At 44.6% G+C, this 17,296-nt stretch overlaps 1 protein-coding gene across 8 annotated transcripts in view; it reads right to left on the bottom strand.

The window, feature by feature from the left end:
* Window positions 1-17,296, bottom strand: part of LOC117213917 (max-binding protein MNT-like) — a 31,552-nt gene that overhangs the window by 5,519 nt on the left and 8,737 nt on the right. For 6 of the 8 annotated variants that reach the window (XM_033459627.1, XM_033459629.1, XM_033459628.1 and 3 more), the window contains exons 4-5: window positions 6,467-6,923; window positions 3,279-3,447 (exon numbers count right to left, since the gene is read on the bottom strand). In XM_033459627.1, coding sequence (XP_033315518.1) covers window positions 3,279-3,447; window positions 6,467-6,923 — 626 coding nt within the window. Of the gene's footprint in view, window positions 1-3,278; window positions 3,448-6,466; window positions 6,924-14,925; window positions 16,188-17,296 lie in introns of those variants that run through there. The other 2 variants (XM_033459633.1, XM_033459626.1) reach the window with 2 other exon arrangements.

Here is a 17,296-nt window from a genome sequence, read left to right as displayed (position 1 = left end):
AAAGTAAGTGGGAGACGAGGATCGCCTTGGTCGGAGAACAAGGAGGAGGAGGAGGAGGAGGAGGAGGAGGAGAAGGAGGAGAAGAAAAAGAAGAGGAAGAAGAAGAAGAAGAAGAAGAAGAAGAAGAGGAAGACGGGGCAGGACGTAAATACGAAGAAAGATGGGGCTACCAACAAAGATAGAACGCAACACTAGAGATAAAGAGAGGGGAGAAAGCAGAAGGAGGGGAATATACGTTGCGAAAAAGGCTGAGAAACACAACAAAAATAGACAGACACGCGTATCGAAGGATAGGTAAGTTAAAAGGAGATAGAAAGACGACAGAAGTGGAGATGAGGAGGAAGGTGCACGAAGGCCGTTGCATGAATAGGCGCACGCGCGGTTTACAAGCACGTGGGTAAACCGCCTTCAACAGGATTCGCACACACAATACTGCGCTCTCGGATATACGCAAATAGCGTTTTCGTTTCTTTCTACATCTCCCCTATCTGCCACGTCGTACGTGCCGCGAAGATCGCGCATGTACTTTATTATACTTTATCGAACTCGGGTGCGCGCGAATCCGGCGGATTTTTCGCCGACTAACAAGAATGGAGTAAGTTAAACCCGTTTAAAGTGTCGTCGTGCCGGTAGTGGATTACCGGTTTCCTTTCATTCGTATCTCCGATGTATATATCTTGCTTTTTCTTCTTTTCTTTTTTAAATTCAAATATCTACATTTCGATCGAGCATTGTCCCGATACGATGACACTTATTGTCCCCATACGTCAGCTGTTAAGAAGGAACGTTTCGTTATTACGCTATTTAAGGTCTAATAATTACGTTGTATTTTGGTCGATGGTTATTGACGAAACGTTTTCACGGGATCCATAGGTTTCGTTTTGCCATTCGAATTTCGAACTGAAACGAAATAACGATGCTTAGTATCTGTGACGACCGCACCATTTTCCGAAATAATACCCTAGCTTAAATACTTAACGATCTTGAAAATCTGGCAGCTATTCACGAAGTTATTATTGCGTCGGTAATCGTGCGGTTTATTTGTGAGTCGCTACGTTTCTCACAGAACTTTGGATAATCCTCGACCCCGAAGGACACAATAGAGCATGATTGTACTTGAGACCGAAAATTATTCTTAAGAAGCTAGTCTTTGATACATATATATATATACATATATATGTATACATATATTTTATTAACGTTTCCCCGTATAATGGCAAGAGACGTAACGATCGTGTTTCGTGGATTCCGTATATCTGTTGACAACGTTTATTAATAAATACGTAACGAAATGTTTTCAGTTGATAACGGTATACGTCAATGACATCGTTCGGAAGACGTAGCTGATCGGTGGCTCAACGGAAACATGGAACGGGTAATTCCACGTAATTACGCAGAAACCTGACGTTACGGTAAGCCAACGTGCAATTTCGACACGTCGGAGTGGTGCATCCGTTTCGTACTTAGAAGTCGGCAACAATGGCGCTCTGAACGATAAAAGTTCGGATAGCAGCGTACGCCGTACGTGCCATGCTGCGTGACACCGATGGCCGCGCAATCACGTGGAACCAATACAGGTACACCTTGTACGTGGAGAAGCATCGTGCACGCACACGCGCGAACTGCACGGAGTGAACCGGAGACGAAGAAAGCGAACGTCTCGTATGGTGGGGGAACACGAAGGATGACCTAGAGTGGGAAAGACGACGATCGACGAAGACGAAAGAGTACACAGACAATGCCGTTCTGACGAAGACGGGCGAACGGAGAAGGAGGAGGACGAAGGAACGGAAAGAGAAAGAAACTACAGATACGAAACGCGGTCGAAGAGGAAACGCGAGACAGAAGATACACGCGGAAAGAAAGAGGAGAGGTCAGGAGCAGACAGAGAGCGAGAGACAAGAGACAAGACTAGAAAGAAGTGGGGATCGCGAGACAGAAAAGACAAAGACGAAAATACGAGGAAAGAAGACGGTGGTGGGGGAACAACGTGTCTCTAGAAACGACCTCGTGCGGCAGACGGAGCAACGGAGAGAGTGAAACTATCGGACGAGGAGGAAAGACGACTGTACTGTAAAGAGCGAGTAAAAAGGGAAAAATAATTCTCGCGTAAAGGCGGAATAATATATCGTAAGTAAATTGGTCGATCTGGTTAGAGGAGAAGACGAAGGAAGCGAGGAAAGAAGGCGAAGAAATACGATACCCTGGGTTTGCACGTACGATGGAAACGACGCGTATGCCGTCCGCATATTGGAAAGAAACAAACGGATCGTATAGTAAATAGGTAAAAAGAGAGACATGCGCAGACCGAAAGGCTACGGAGAAAGAGACACGGAGAATAAGCCACACAAGCGCGTGAGAAAGAGGCCAAACGGCTGATAGTAGGATTCGAGTTGAATCACGAAACAAGGGAAAGGAGGTGGTGTGTATGGTCGACCTTCGCGGGGACGCGCATCGGGCCGATTCTCTGGCCGTCGCGCGAAAAGTTAATGCCCGGTTTCGCAATTCCGAAATTTCGAGAAAAAAGAATTAGATAGGATCGAACTCGAGTACCAAGGGGAAGTCAAAATTTCCTTCTGAATATAAAATAGGCGCAATCGGTCTCCACCGATACCCTTATCGATACAGTAAAATGATTTATTTCCGGCCCGATACCATATGCCATTATTATCTACTATCGGCTAATTGGTATTTACAATCATGGTATATTACATCACTCGTTGATACATAGTCTGTGAGACGCAATATATTAACGAAAGCGATTAATAGAATGGAAGATTAATCGGGTCGAGTCTTACGTACCGAAGATTATTGCGTGGCGAAGTAACCGCAGTCACAACCCCCCCCCCCCCACCCACCCTTACAAGCCGGCGATTATTTCTGTCTTTTGCTTCTTCTCTTTTTCTGTTTTTTTCGAAAAATTCGTAAATCGAAACTGACTCGTGATACATTGACCGTACGAATCGAACGGAACAATTACGTGGCCTTTATATTCAGGTGCCACGACCACACATTTCGCGCTAGGTCACACGGCTAACCTGCGACACTGGAAACCATCGCGGCATAACAGGGAGCATAATTAACAGTTTTTACGATAGCAAAGCGTTTCGCGTGCAAGCATACTCTCTGCGAGAGACAGGATTTCGCTATTATGTAAAGTAAACAGCATGTAACATTACAGCAAGGAATATTATGGTAATTGTACTAAACTTATCTATAAATTGGAACGGGAAAAGAGTATGAATCGTAAAACACGTTACACGTATCAATTTACATACCTGTATATGCCTGATCGCAGCGTGAAGAATCGAAAGGTTCGACGACTTTTTCTCTTCCTGCGACGGGAGTTGCCTCTTCAATAATTCGAAGCACTCTTTCAGGTGCGCCCTTCGATTTTTCTCCAATTTGTTATGCACTTCTCTGGTGCCAGAACGGATTACACACGGTCTAGAATAGAGAAACGGATATATGTAGACACGCGATATTTTCCATTTATATTTACATCTATGTGGAACCGATAAACCGTTGATAAATTAGTTCCGGCGAACTATGAAATCTATCGAAATTCTATTGAAGCGATTTCACAGGCCCTTAAATAAAAAGCATCGAGTCGCCAGTAAAACGTAAGTCGTGCAAGTTACGTCCCTCTGCAAATTACATTACGCTGCTTCCAACTTGTCAGGCATTTTCGAATCGATTCGCGCGACGCGTTGACGCGAAAATCCCCACTCCCACCCCCAAACGATAATACCATTCTTGCATCATTTTCTTACACGATCGCAGCAACGCGACTAGCTTACTGGCAATATTTTGTTAATCAGGTTCGCATGCACTCTTTACATCTAGAGAATTAAAGTGAGATATACGATTGGAGAAAATCGCGAGGTAAAAGAGTAAGAGATCCAGGTAAGGAACGCTATCGGATAACAGAAAACAGAGAAATGCAAAATAAGAAGAGAAAAGTATGACGATAAAGCGAGCGTAAACGGTCGATAATCTCTGTAATCGATCAGATAAAGCAACAATCCTCGCGCACCTCTGAAGCGAAGTACACAGACATGGAAATCGCGTTCTTAATCGGAAGGTGGCAGACAAATTACGATAATCCGTAGCGGGAGGAGGCACGAGCGTGCAGCACGCATGTGGTGGTACGCGATAATGGCAGCGGCGCGTTAGTACGCATCCCGGTCCCCGGTCTCACGACGTGGTAAGTGACGCACCGTGCACGTGCCATTCACCCTGGACACGTGCACCGCGTGAATGGGTAGCGAAGACTCTGTTGCCTCGACGCTCCTGCCTGTGCATCGAGAAAAGAGAGAACGGACAAGACGGAGAGGGAGAGCGCGCGAAGCAACAGGCTGGCATATCGGCAGCCAGAAAGAACACGGAAAAACGGCGAGAAGCAGGCGAAGTTGGCGGCACCGTGGACTGAGCAACCGTCGAAAAATATATCGAACGAGAATTCGCGACAAGAAACAAAATACTACCGCTGCTGATGCTGCTGAGAGTGAGAGAGAGAGAGAGAGAGACAGCGAAAGAGAGAGAGCAAATGCGGGATGGAGCAGAAAGGGAAAGGGAGGGGGAAAAGTTCGAAAAGAAATTTTTAGAGGAAAGATGACGAACAGGGAGATAGAAATGAACTTCTTGAGAATTAGGGGTGTAGATGTGTTGTATTTCGTTGTAAGAAAGTAACGTTTGGTTCGATCCAATGTTAATTACGGGTTATATACTATGGAATTTTATCGATGTAACATTTGATAATAAAATATCAACACGTTCTAAGGCGAATAAAAAAATTGTTCGATATGGCGTTGAAACGGAGAAAATCATTTATTTTCCTCTAATTAAATCTTTCTAGCGTAACGTTTTCAGTGACGCGCGTGTAAGATACCAAAGATACGGCCAAAATGATCTTTTTTCTTGGCATAGAACGTGTTAATCGTTTATAAAGAAAAGAATGTAATACGCACAACGAGGAATAAAAGCGTACCTCGTGTACATCCTTTAAAATTTGACCAAACGACTTTCTCCGAGTTTCTCCGAGAAACTGACAAAGGATTAGTTTACTAGATAACGCGTTAAAAATGTTTTGAAAAAATTGCCTTTTACAACATTTTTATCCGGGCTCGTAGCGAAAATTTCAGCAGCACGTTTTGAAGATTTGCGTTAGTTGTGCGATATATACACTGAAAATTTTAGCGAACTCGGTCGATGCGGAAACAGGCGTCAGGCATTTTTAACCGTTTGTAACTCGTTGCAACGTTAACCGATTTCCATCAAATTTTCAGCGTAATTGTATAAATGTTCGATAATCGTGTTGCTTAAATTCTTATTATAGGCTTGGATAAAAAAAAGTTGTAAAAAGTAAGCTCCAAATTGCAATTTTTCCAAAAAAAAAAAAAAAAAAAAAATGTTACGCGTCGCGTAGAAATCTGATCCTTGTAACTTGTCAGGGAGTATAGACACTCGTCGTTCGATCCAAGCTTTAAAAAGTTATTCTGCTTTAAAAGGTGTACGAATACCTTTGTCCCTCGCTGTATATGCAACACCTAATTATGCGTTAACGGTATAAATTACTCGATGCAAATCTGCAACACGCGTAACCTTCGATGTAACAAACAAGTACGAGAAGTTAATTCGGTTTCTAAGTTGTTTAACTCGGATCAACTCTCATTCTCCGTAAAACGAACTATTCTAAGGACAATTATAATTAGATTTTAAGAAGTTTTTCCGTATAAAATCAGTCACAGTTGCAACGGTAACTCGGTTATTCTTAAAGTTATTACAAAGCACTTTCGTACCAGGTGTTCGGTGATTCTGTTCGCTACATCGGCGAATAATCCCAAATTCGTTTCATTCCAACATTATGCGTTCCCATTATTATTTAGTTCTCTTGCTTTTCCTTTTTATCCAATTTTGAGATCGTAACTCAATGTGCCGCGATAATAAAAAAAAGCTGACTCAAAGTTCTCCTATCACCCTTACAAAAATTAGGAAGCATATCTTCGCATACGTTGACGTTAATGTTAATCGTATGTCGACGGAAACTATATTAGATCTACTTTATAGTAACTAAAAGTACAGTAACTAAACTTAACACAGATATACACAAAATATACACAAGATATACACAAGGACGGTTATGCACATTATCCCAAATTATACGAACTTAACACTTTAACCAACATCCGTCGGCCGTCGCTTATGCCAATTTGACACGCGTTGCGATAAACGAGATAAAAGTAAGAGGAAAAAGTAAAGCAACAAAGAGAGATATTTGTCTCGTGTTCGTAATTTATATGTTCGTTACAAGGGACGGACGAGGGTTAAAACTTAAATTAAACATATAATGTGTACGAATTAAGCTTATCTTAGCTAACTTATTTTTATCTATCGCTCGAACGAAATTAACCGACATACATCGAACGAATTACAAATAAAATAGAAATAGTTGCATCAATCTTACCCGTTTCGATGCTTCTTATTGTCGTGGCTGGGTTCAACGTCGACGACGAGATTGCCCGCGGTCTGCTGCGAGTGATTCGTATTATGATTTTCCACGTAAGGATTATGCGGGCTGTTGTGATTGTTGTGATGGTGATGATGGTGATGGTGATGCTGCTGTTGCTGCTGCGACTGCTGTTGCTGCTGCGGCTGTTGCTGCGGCTGCTGTTGCTGTTGCTGGTGGTGTTGCTGCTGGTGTTGCTGCTGTTGGTGTTGTTGCTGGTGCTGCTGTTGCTGGTGGTGCTGCTGCTGCTGATGATGATGGAGATGGTGGTGCGACGTAGAGTGTACGGCGGCCAGATGCGCCGTGTTTGCGTTCGCCGAGGGTGGCGTTACTCGCGCGCTTGAGATCACGGGACTCCCTCGGGAACCTGTCGAGTGATTCCCGTTCGTTCTATTATTTTCTAGCGGCTCCTCCTCTGAAAAATAAATCAAATCAATCTTTTCTGAAGATTGACCATTATAAAACTTTCTACTTCGTTATGCTCTTTCTTCCGTCCAAAAGAGATCTTCGATACGGTTTAATCAAAATCTCGTAGTTATTTATATCACGATATAATTTGTTTGTCGGGTTTACATTAGAATCGGGGTTAGGGGCGTGAAACGAATCTTCGTTTGGATTACACGTGTCGTTATGAAATAGAGAAGACATCGACTAGTGCAAATACGATTATACGATAGAACCGGACAAGTAACCGTGGTAATTAGATACTCGAGAAACTAATGACAATGATCTTAGGTTCAATAACGAATCCGCGGTCGACGGGATGAACGTGCTCACAAAATCTAAGTCGGACGCGTAACAATCACGGGTCGTAAGGTGTTACTCTTTTCGTCGATGAGATCGCAAGAAGGAATGAATTTCTGTCCCGATGATGCCACAGAGGAAAACTATATACGTTGCTGCTAATTGATCAATCTCCATATCGGTGGTTAGAAAAAGATACTAGCCGCCCTCGAGGGAAAGTTGCTAGTGGGAGACGCCGCTCGTTGAAAAACAGGTCTCCCCTATTTTCCCGTAGTTGAGACAAAGACCGTTTGTCCGTTTGAAGGACTTTAGTTGGCTAAATCTTAAGATTTATAACGGGCCCTCGGGCTAGCCGAACATGTACTGCACGCAGACGCATCGACATCTGACAATCGTTTTACTCGAAGAATAGGGTCTGCAAGTGGCAAGCTACGGGACAGAGACCGTTGGAATGTTTACTGTCGAGTGTTACAACTATTTCCTTTTTAAGGAGAGCTATGGAATTACTCCGTGCCTTTGTTAGACAAAGCGTTCATCCCGTGACCGCGGCTACGTTCGGCGACAGACTGTCGCCTCGAGCCAAAGCTCACTATCACTAATCTCGAACAATTACAATTCGGATCGAATAACTACAATTGTTTAATTACAGCTATCGTAGACTCTAGATTACAATGTTGCGGGATTATCCAAAATTGCAGAGGCTCCGGTGTTCTTTCGTCTCCGACATACTTATTACTTTTATCATCGCGTCTATTCGATAAACGCTGGTTAACGATACTTAAAACTTCGGAAACTCGCAAGTAATTGTTCTTTTCATATCCTACGAATGGTGATGATAGATAAGTCGTTTTGAAACGATATTCTAAATCTACAGCACCGGAGGAACGTGAGATTTCTCAGAGAAATATGGTACAGGTGAACGTATTCGAGCGGCTCGCCGACAAGACACTCTCAGGTAAATAGTTTTTCAGAAAAGGAACTATACGAAAGGAGGATTTTACAGGGGTAATTTCCAAGCGGTTGCCCGATCTCGAAACTTTCATTCTGGATAGCATTCACGGAGGCACAGCAATTCCTCGCGTTCTACGGTGCAGACGACGCTCCCCTTGCTCATTCTATTCTATACTCGAACCTGAATGACTATGTTCTCGCCTAAGATTAGCGAATGCTTCTCTGGAGTGGCGATGGCTTCGATACGTACAGATACCCGTACCAGGATCGACTCTTTCGACTTGCACCAACGAGTCATCAATCGCTACGTCTTCCATCCTCGTTTTCGATCTTCGGATGCGACTCAATTTTTCCTCTTCGTAAAATTATTCATACGCATATCCGTTCGATCATATGGGTCGCAACGTTGCGCGCAAAGTCCGTTAAGTAAAATGAAAATGTTTAAGAAAATTGAGCAAACGATGCTGCAAGAAGAGTTTTGCTAAGAAAGCGAAACAAGAAATTGCGCGTACGAAAAAACGCGACTGGACCGGTAAAAGGATGGAAAGGACAAAGGCGGGGTTAAAAGGTAGAGCTAAGAGGTAGAGCCGTCTAAAATCGCAGTTCACGAACGACCAAAACGTTTCGCTACGACGATCCTGTAGGATCTGCAATTTTCGTGCTCGGAGGGCCGCCGCTCCATTCGTCGCGATGCTATAAATTAGCGCAGCACGTGTACGCACATGCAACTAACTCATTCATGTACCAAGAGACTTGGCAAAGCTTCGTCGCATAGCTCGACGCTTCCTAAATCTATTCCGGGCTTAAAGACGGCGTGTACGTATCACGAGAACAAGAAGCAAGAAAGCACCGGCGATATACCTTGCACTCGGTGCGCGCTTGCAACGCTGCCTTCGTCGAATAACACGCTAAAACGTGTCTCGCAACGCGACTACACGATCTCCACCGAACAAGGTTTTCTTACACTTACTGTCCGACTATCAACCGGTGAAAACGGTCTCTTCTCCTTTTCTTTTCTAAAATACTCGAATACGTTCGAGAACTCGTTCGCGCGAGATCTCCGTATTTCGCTATCTACAGAGAGTTTGATACTGAGCATATTACGACGGACGAATAACTTAAAAATGTGATATCGAGCCAGATTGCAAGGATGCAAGGTTTTAGATACGCTGTCAACGTAGTTCGCAGTTTTTAGTATATATTTTTGATCGTTCGTCGTTGGCCTTTATCGAGTGGCCTACTTCGTGCGATAAATCTCTGTAGACAGGGACAGGAAGTCTGCTCTTGCGTAACAAGGTTGACGCATTCGACAGGTTAAATCTTCCCGTATTTTGCATTCTATCTTCTTCTCGTATCTGCGTCAACTTATTTCGAACTTTTATCTTTCGTTTCTTTTCCTTGCAAGAAAATTACCATATGCGATCTTTCGAGATTTTTCAGGAAACTGGGAATGGACTGTAAAATTCGTCCAAGTAACGTCCTGTTAAAAAGTTTGACAATTAACGTCGCGAAACCAGCGAAAGAAACGCTTCTTGCACGAGCGAAAAGAATATAAAACGTAAAAATAAGAAAGATATTTAAAAGGAGATTGGGCGATAGAAAACGGGCAGCAAAGAGGAAAAACAGCGTTGGATAAAAATCGAATAAAAGTGGAGCATGAACGAATCGAATGGCAGATCCTTGACCTAAAAATAGCGATCTCCGCTAATTTCTTGTCTCCGAAATTGATATTCAGTGACGCGATTCATCTATTAGCAAATTTACCGAACAACGGTTCCCTCTCCTCCGAACCGTTGCCGCGTTTACAGACAGTCGCGTTTAGTGCTGAAACGTGGCAATAAATTTTATCGAAATGGAATTACCAGCCAAAAGTCGTTCGTTAAATAAGACGAAACGGACGATCGTGTTTTTATCCTGGATATCGCATAAACGAAACCAGCTCTTAACGGATACACGCGGATGATCGCTGTACATCGAGCGAATCTTCTAGCACAAGCCACAACTTGCCACGAACGCGAACTATAGAAAAAAAGCGGCAGTAAAACGATCGTGCTTGAAAGAAAGACCCACGAAGAATCGTCTTAAGAAGGTGGAATTTTTGGCAAAAACGAGAAACACGCGAGAGCTTCTCCCTCTGTCAGACCAGCGACGCGCGTTTTACCGAATTAAGAATTGTTTATTCGATAAACGGACGTAAAAAAAATTACTCTTCTCGGTCGTGACTCGAATTATTTGGTCGTGCGAGAAATTTCTTTCACGGTCGATGAAAGGATCGTATCGCGAAATTCATATACGTCGATTTTCCACCAAAGTACGAATCAAATCTTTCGATTACGGCTAAACTCGAATTAAACTTCAAAAATACGACAAAAAGACAGATACGAAGGAGAAAAAGAATTAAGGAATAAATATGGATAAAATAACGCGACTCGACCGTGATCGATATCCTGGCAGATATTAAAATCGCCAATGGCCCTTGTTCGACGGATCTTTTAACAAAATCCTTTGGAAAAGGAGAGGCGCACGCTCGGATTAAAGACTATACAGAGCGAGCGAGAGAGAGACGGACGGACAGACAGAGACGAGCCTGCCTGTCTAGACGGACGTTCGGATGGTAATTCGCAGCGATGAACTAAAATGGTCAGAGACGAAGGAACGTGACTGTTCTTTTATCTGCAAAATCGGCATGAAATCAGCCTTTACCGCTCGAAGTCAAACTAACCAGATGTAAATGTAAGCACGCCTGTTTACGTCCAAATATCAAAACCCATAGCTACTTTATGCGATAATCCGTTCGAGTGACGAAATCCTTAGACGTTCGCGATTCCAGATTTATCGGCAATTCGCTGGAAAAAATATCGGCAAAGATATTTACAATTTGAATCGTTTGTACTTTTTTGGTTAATTACCATCTGGTTGCGTTGTAATTTCTCTTGCAAACTCGATGTTCCATGAATATTATGTAATCGCCAAACGTGTACGTAGAATTCCTGTGACTCATGCGACAAACTTTCCTTATTCAGAAATGATACACCATATATACGTAAATGTATAGGAAAATGATCGAGATTTACACTTTACGGAACGTAACGACAACGAAGATGTCCGATCATTCTTTAAAAAATTCCTTACGGCAGCAAACGTCGAAGTCGATAGTCGGCGGATAGAAGCGCGATCGTGCATACCGGTATTTAAAGTTTTAACCGATCTAGCGCCGCTAGCTCAATCAGTGGTCCTGCTGTAACGCGAGAACCCAACGTCCAGCTAAAGAATATTTATAGGCTGTGCGTACGTAACCACTTTAAGTCGAAGCATCCTCGATGCCGAAGAAAAAAAGACACGGCTCCTTTTAACGGTGTCTCTGTTCGAACGAACCCCTTTCTAACGGGAACGGCTCAATTGCATTGCCAATAAAAAATCGGCTGAAATCGTCGCGATAACCAACCTCGATCAACTATCACCTCGCAAAACTTACCAACTGTAAAAACGTATCCGTCTAGTCGTAAAACGATCGTACGATCGAAGGTTATAAAAATAACTCGCTGTTTGAAAATTCGAAAAAGCTGCTACAAGCCGTACGAAAATTACACTTAGAAAAATACATACTACGACAGTTCGTTTCGAGCTGATCACGCGGTACACGACTCGAGCGAAAAAGCGCGTGTACCCGCTTAGTCGTGATTCTTTGGTCCATCAGTTTTCGAACGTCACGCGTGCCACGCGTTTCCATTTCTCGTCCCTAATAAATCCAGAATACACGCGTACATAAAACTGATAATATACGCCAAGTATCGAATCATGTTCAAAGTGATTTATAACAGTGTCGATATCTAGTTGAAAATCTTCGAACGGCCTTTGTATCGAGATTCACCTGCTCGTCGCTGCTATTGCTAGAGCCAAGTATTGCGATATTACATCGCACGCAACCGTATCTATATCGAGTTATCGGCCGAGTCTTAAACTTTTTCCAGATACCAGTAGACTTTGCTCCATCGTCTTTCAGCGATGCGACGAAAGCAAATGTGTTTATACCATTCTGTTTGATCTTCTGTCAATGTTATTATCGTAGAATTTCTCGTGTTTTCGAGAAGAAACGTGAGCTAGGAAATTCAGGAGACTCGAGACTTATCCGACAGCTCGATACGTTCGAAGGAGCGTTCGTTAAAACGCATTGATATTTCCTAGATACCCTTTTTACGACGGATCATACATATGCGCGCGCGCGTAGATCGCTAGACGGAGCGACAAACCGCGTGGAAACGCTGCATCGGTCGCGATGGTGTGTGATCGATAAAAAGCGCGACACGTTTCGCGACGAGCGGGTTTACCGTCGACACGGTTGCTCGTCGCGCTTCTCACCGCCACCGTTCTTGAAAACTAACCGCCGGGAATCGTTATGACTGCTAGTCGATGGTTAAGTGCAGTGTCACGGTCGCGATACGGAGTCGCGAGCGACCACGTGCCAGCGAGATAACGACCGGAGCAGCGGGTATTCGTGCGCAAGATGAAATAGGAAATCGGTGGGATCGCGGGGGCTTTGGGGCAGTGCAGTTCACAGGGTGCTGAATGCGCGCGTATATATAATCGCCTTGATGTCACGCCAAACCGACTTGCCTTTAAAATTAGAAACGAAGCCAGCCCGTGGCAATTTTGCGAATCGAACTCGCGAATCGAATTGGCGATCGAAAATGTACCGTCCTTTGTCGTATGGAGTCTGCTACCGATAACGTCATCGATAAATAAGAATTTCGCAAGCCACATTCGCCGACCCCTTTAATCAAAAAGTAGAGAAAAGCGGCGACTAGATGGCGGATTTTCACGCGCATTCCTAGTTTTTGCGATAGAACTCGCAAAGTAGATCTCGGATTACGAAAAGGCATTATGAAAACAGAGCTACGTACATCTTCGATATTTTACACAGTTTTCCATATTGCGCGCATTTTCTACAATTTTTCGCTTTCAAATTTCTCATAAATGCGTAAAGATTCGCTGTCCAGCGACCACGTTGCGAATATCGCTTTTCAAGTTTACCATAGATTTTATCGTTATTTCTGTCATCCTCTTGCGATAAACTATCTTGAAAACTGAACATTAATCCTTCGTTCTTAGGAAATTGAGAAATTAAAGAAAAACGGAATCGATCGATTTGGCTTATGAAAAGTTCGAATATCGTTAATACGACCATATTATCTATAATTCGATATGTCTATAGATCGAATGCAATTAACCGCGTAAAGTATACGTTGCGTACAACGTAATTGGTACGATCGAATCAATCGTAACTGGAAAAACTTGAGATATTTTGCAGCACTCGAAGGCGACATTTACAACTATGTGGTACGAGGGACATATCTAACGATTCATTTTAGCTAAACAGCGTGCATCGAATATGCATCGAACCGGTATGACGTAATTTGATAAAGCAGGCGAGTCGCGCGTGCACGTTGCTCGGGTCGCCAATTGTTCAATCGCTTTAATAAAATCGAACGATACGGTGTACGTAGCCGTATCAAAGATCACCGCTGTCTTTTTCTATAGAATTTACTCTTTCCTCTTCTCTGTTTCGATCGATGAATGTACGTACCGCGTACACAAAGATTAAGCACATTACATTTCCGATATTTTACAACTTCGTAAAAGCAAGATTAATAAACTTAGTAACCTCTCGTACACATTTATTGTACCACCGAAACCAGTTTATTTACGATTAATTACAATTACCTAGAGCTGTGTTTCGATGCTCGTATCGGCCCGATATACACGGTGATCGAGAATGCAACTACAAAGAAAGAATGCCGAATACATACGCCTTACCTGTTCTTGTTCCAGCCGTCTTAGCAGAAAGACCGGCGGACACAACGGTCCAAAGAATTTCACAGCAAAAGTAAGCGGAAATTTGCATTTCGATTTCATTCGTTCGAAAGAAAACAAAATATTCAACGAAAGAACAATAGCCAGATATAGCGTGAAATATGCGGAACGATGCAAGGTCACGATTATTGCCCGTTACGGATCGTTTCTCAACGAGCCTCTTCTATCGCGTCCATACGTTCGTAAGCGAGGAAACACGGGACAAACGTCGAGCTACCCCTTAACCAACCTTGAAATACGCTCCTAATCGCGTTAATCGCGAGTACCACCGCTCTTTCTATTCATTATCGATACGATGTTTTCTAACTACAAAGAGCAATACTTTATCGCGACTTTATCGCGTCTTCTCGACTTTCGAATAAATGTATCGTAATCATTGTGCGGTTCGTGCGTGAAAACATCCCCCTCAACCTTCCCGCGTATAGTTACAGACCGCTGTACCGCGAATAAAGAAAGAAGTAGCCGGCAAGTGCAACTGCTCGACAAAAACTGCTCGACTTTAACATAATTATTCGTTTCTCGGATAAGCTAATTCCTTTTGATACGTATTTGGAAACTTTTGTCGCGATGAATTCGCGTAATCTTCGACGATCGCTTTATTCGCCCGATGATCTCCGGTAATCGTAACTTGGATTAATTAGGAGGTCGCACGGGATAAATGTCACCAAGGTGAGCTACGATCGTCAACGGTTCGGACGTTCGCTCGATGTCGAATTATCCAACTTGAACGCGGTGAAACTTTACTCTAAAGAAAGAACGATCGGTGGAGCGACCGAAAATCCAAGGCGTTCGATTCGAGAGCGAAAGGCAGACGAGAAATGGGAGTGTAGAGGGGTAAAAGTTTGGCTCACCGAGCAGATAATGTCGTATCCATTTTTTCTTGGGCGGGGGCGGCATCCAGCTGCGTACCGGCTCGTCGTTGACGACCACGTCGATTATACCGACGACCTGCGTCGGCATCAGACTATTCGCATCTCTCAGTCCGTTTACATTGTTATTCGTCTCGTTAGCGATGTCGATCGCACGCTGCGCTCCCGCAGCTTTGACCGCGTTCAAATTCATACGAGGTTGAACCGCCGCTGTGCCATCCGAAACCAACAGAACTCCCATGTTCCCGACGATCACACGCGTTCTCGCGCACGCTGCTCTCCGCTGCGTACGACACGCGCGCCAACGAAAAAGAGAAAAAGGAAAAATAACGAGCACACGGATACACACGCACCGATACACGCGATCGACGTACGGACGTTCCTCTTCCCTTTCGGTACATTCAAGCGACAGTTTCTACGACCATTCGCGATGCTGCCCGATAATTTTCTACTCTCTATAATCGGAGATCGGGTCGGCGATGCCTCCTCGTCACAGCCGTGAATTTCCGATCAGGACGATAGCGAGATTCGCGTTCCCTTGTGCCGCAGTCGGGACAGTACCCTCTTGCTCCGCGCTCGGAGTCGGTACTACGACGACGGTTAAGGTCCGAAGCACGAGAACGAGGCGTACGGCGCTACGAGCGACCACCGCACCACGACGTACACGTACCGCACAGCACAGCCGTAATTACCACGATAACTTTCCAATATACATAGATGCCGATGGCTTTGGAACTTTCTTCGATAGGAACTTGGATCCGTATGCGTGCACGGTTACACCAGCAGCGAGGAGCTTCCCTTTAACGGCGACGAACCAATGGCCTGGTAGTATAGTATACGAGGTAGATAAACACGTCGTTGCTCGGTGGTCGGGTTTTCGAGAACGCATAGCCTTGCGACGACCGATAAAACTGTCGTCCAGGACGTGTCGAACGGAGCGGTCGCTCGAAAAGAAGTGGAAACGACCGGGAATGCGAAGCGCGTGGAAAAGAGAGAGGGCTGCGTCACAGTTTCATTTCAGAGAGGGGAAACGGTTACGACGAATGAATACGACGAGGTCGCTGTTTATACCGGCAAGAAAAAATCACAACTTTCGAAACATTCGCGACACCGTGTCTCGTGCGTCGTGGTGTCGCGTTCGACGAATCTCCTTGTGCGCCCCAGTCTCCACGGGTTCAAATTCCTCTTTGACTAACTAACATCGACAGCTTCGATATCCAGAAATCCTTGATCGAGCATCCTCGTCGACCGACGTTCGTCTCGACAGTTTCGTTGCTCGTCGATCGTATACGTTCCTCGATTTCGCGATTATATATGGTCACCGACGTCTTCGAAACACGATCGATGCCCATTTATCGAAATCAACGTTCCATCGACTCGTCCATGTTCGATTTAGCTCGGAGAATAGCCGCGACTCTCCGAGACAATACGCGTAAGATTTCTAGAAGTGTCGATCGTGCGTGAGCAAATCCAAACACGCTATCCTAGATCGCAACACGGCTATGGATTTCTTATTCGACGGATCGCACTTGTGTAATCGCGGCTGATAAAGCGGCGTCTCGAGTATCCGTGTATCCGCGTATCCGCGACGACGACGCACATCCAGACCGGCGACCTTTTGCGCGTATCTAACAGCCGGTCTGACTTCTCATGTATGTATGTATACGCGGCTCTACGACTTGCTCCTCTAAAACCAATCTATATTATACGACACGACGACTCCGCCAGCTCGATAACAGAGACCACAAGGTCGATCGATCAACGAGTATCGCGTCGGTATGTCCTTCTTACCAATTTAAAGAAACCGATTTAAAGAAACAACGACCGGTCGCTCGTATCGATCGTTCGATCGCCCGTGTAATTTGCCAAACGAAGGAATCTCGTAACCGCGTGAGTCGCGGGTGCCGACTGAAGTCTAAACGTAAGTGCCACCGCCTCCAACCTGAGGATGACGATCCCCTGTTCCCTTACCCCACCTCATCGGCCCGTGCACGCCACCAGTGGCGACGGCATGGCAGCAGCGACGCCGACCAATCTCCTCTCGACCCTCCGCCGCCGCTTTCCGTCACATCTCCGTTCGCGCGAGAGTTGCCTCCAGTCACCCGCGACACTCTGTCCTTGTCGCCCGAAGGCACGCTGTCTATCTCTTCGTCGGAATCCTTCTGTACGTATATATACATATACATATACATATATACATGCATACATATATATATACGCGCACGCGCGCGTGCGCGCGCACACACACATACGAAAGTACTATGTACGATGTACGACGTGTTGAAACTCGAAACGGCCGCCGCGAAATCGCGTGTGCGTTTCGAAACGTAATCGGAGCGAACGAGAATCGTTA

Source organism: Bombus bifarius, unplaced genomic scaffold (genome assembly GCF_011952205.1).
Source record: "Bombus bifarius isolate JDL3187 unplaced genomic scaffold, Bbif_JDL3187 scf7180000009145, whole genome shotgun sequence".
NCBI lineage: Eukaryota > Metazoa > Arthropoda > Insecta > Hymenoptera > Apidae > Bombus > Bombus bifarius.
This window is presented reverse-complemented; position numbering and strand designations above follow the sequence as displayed.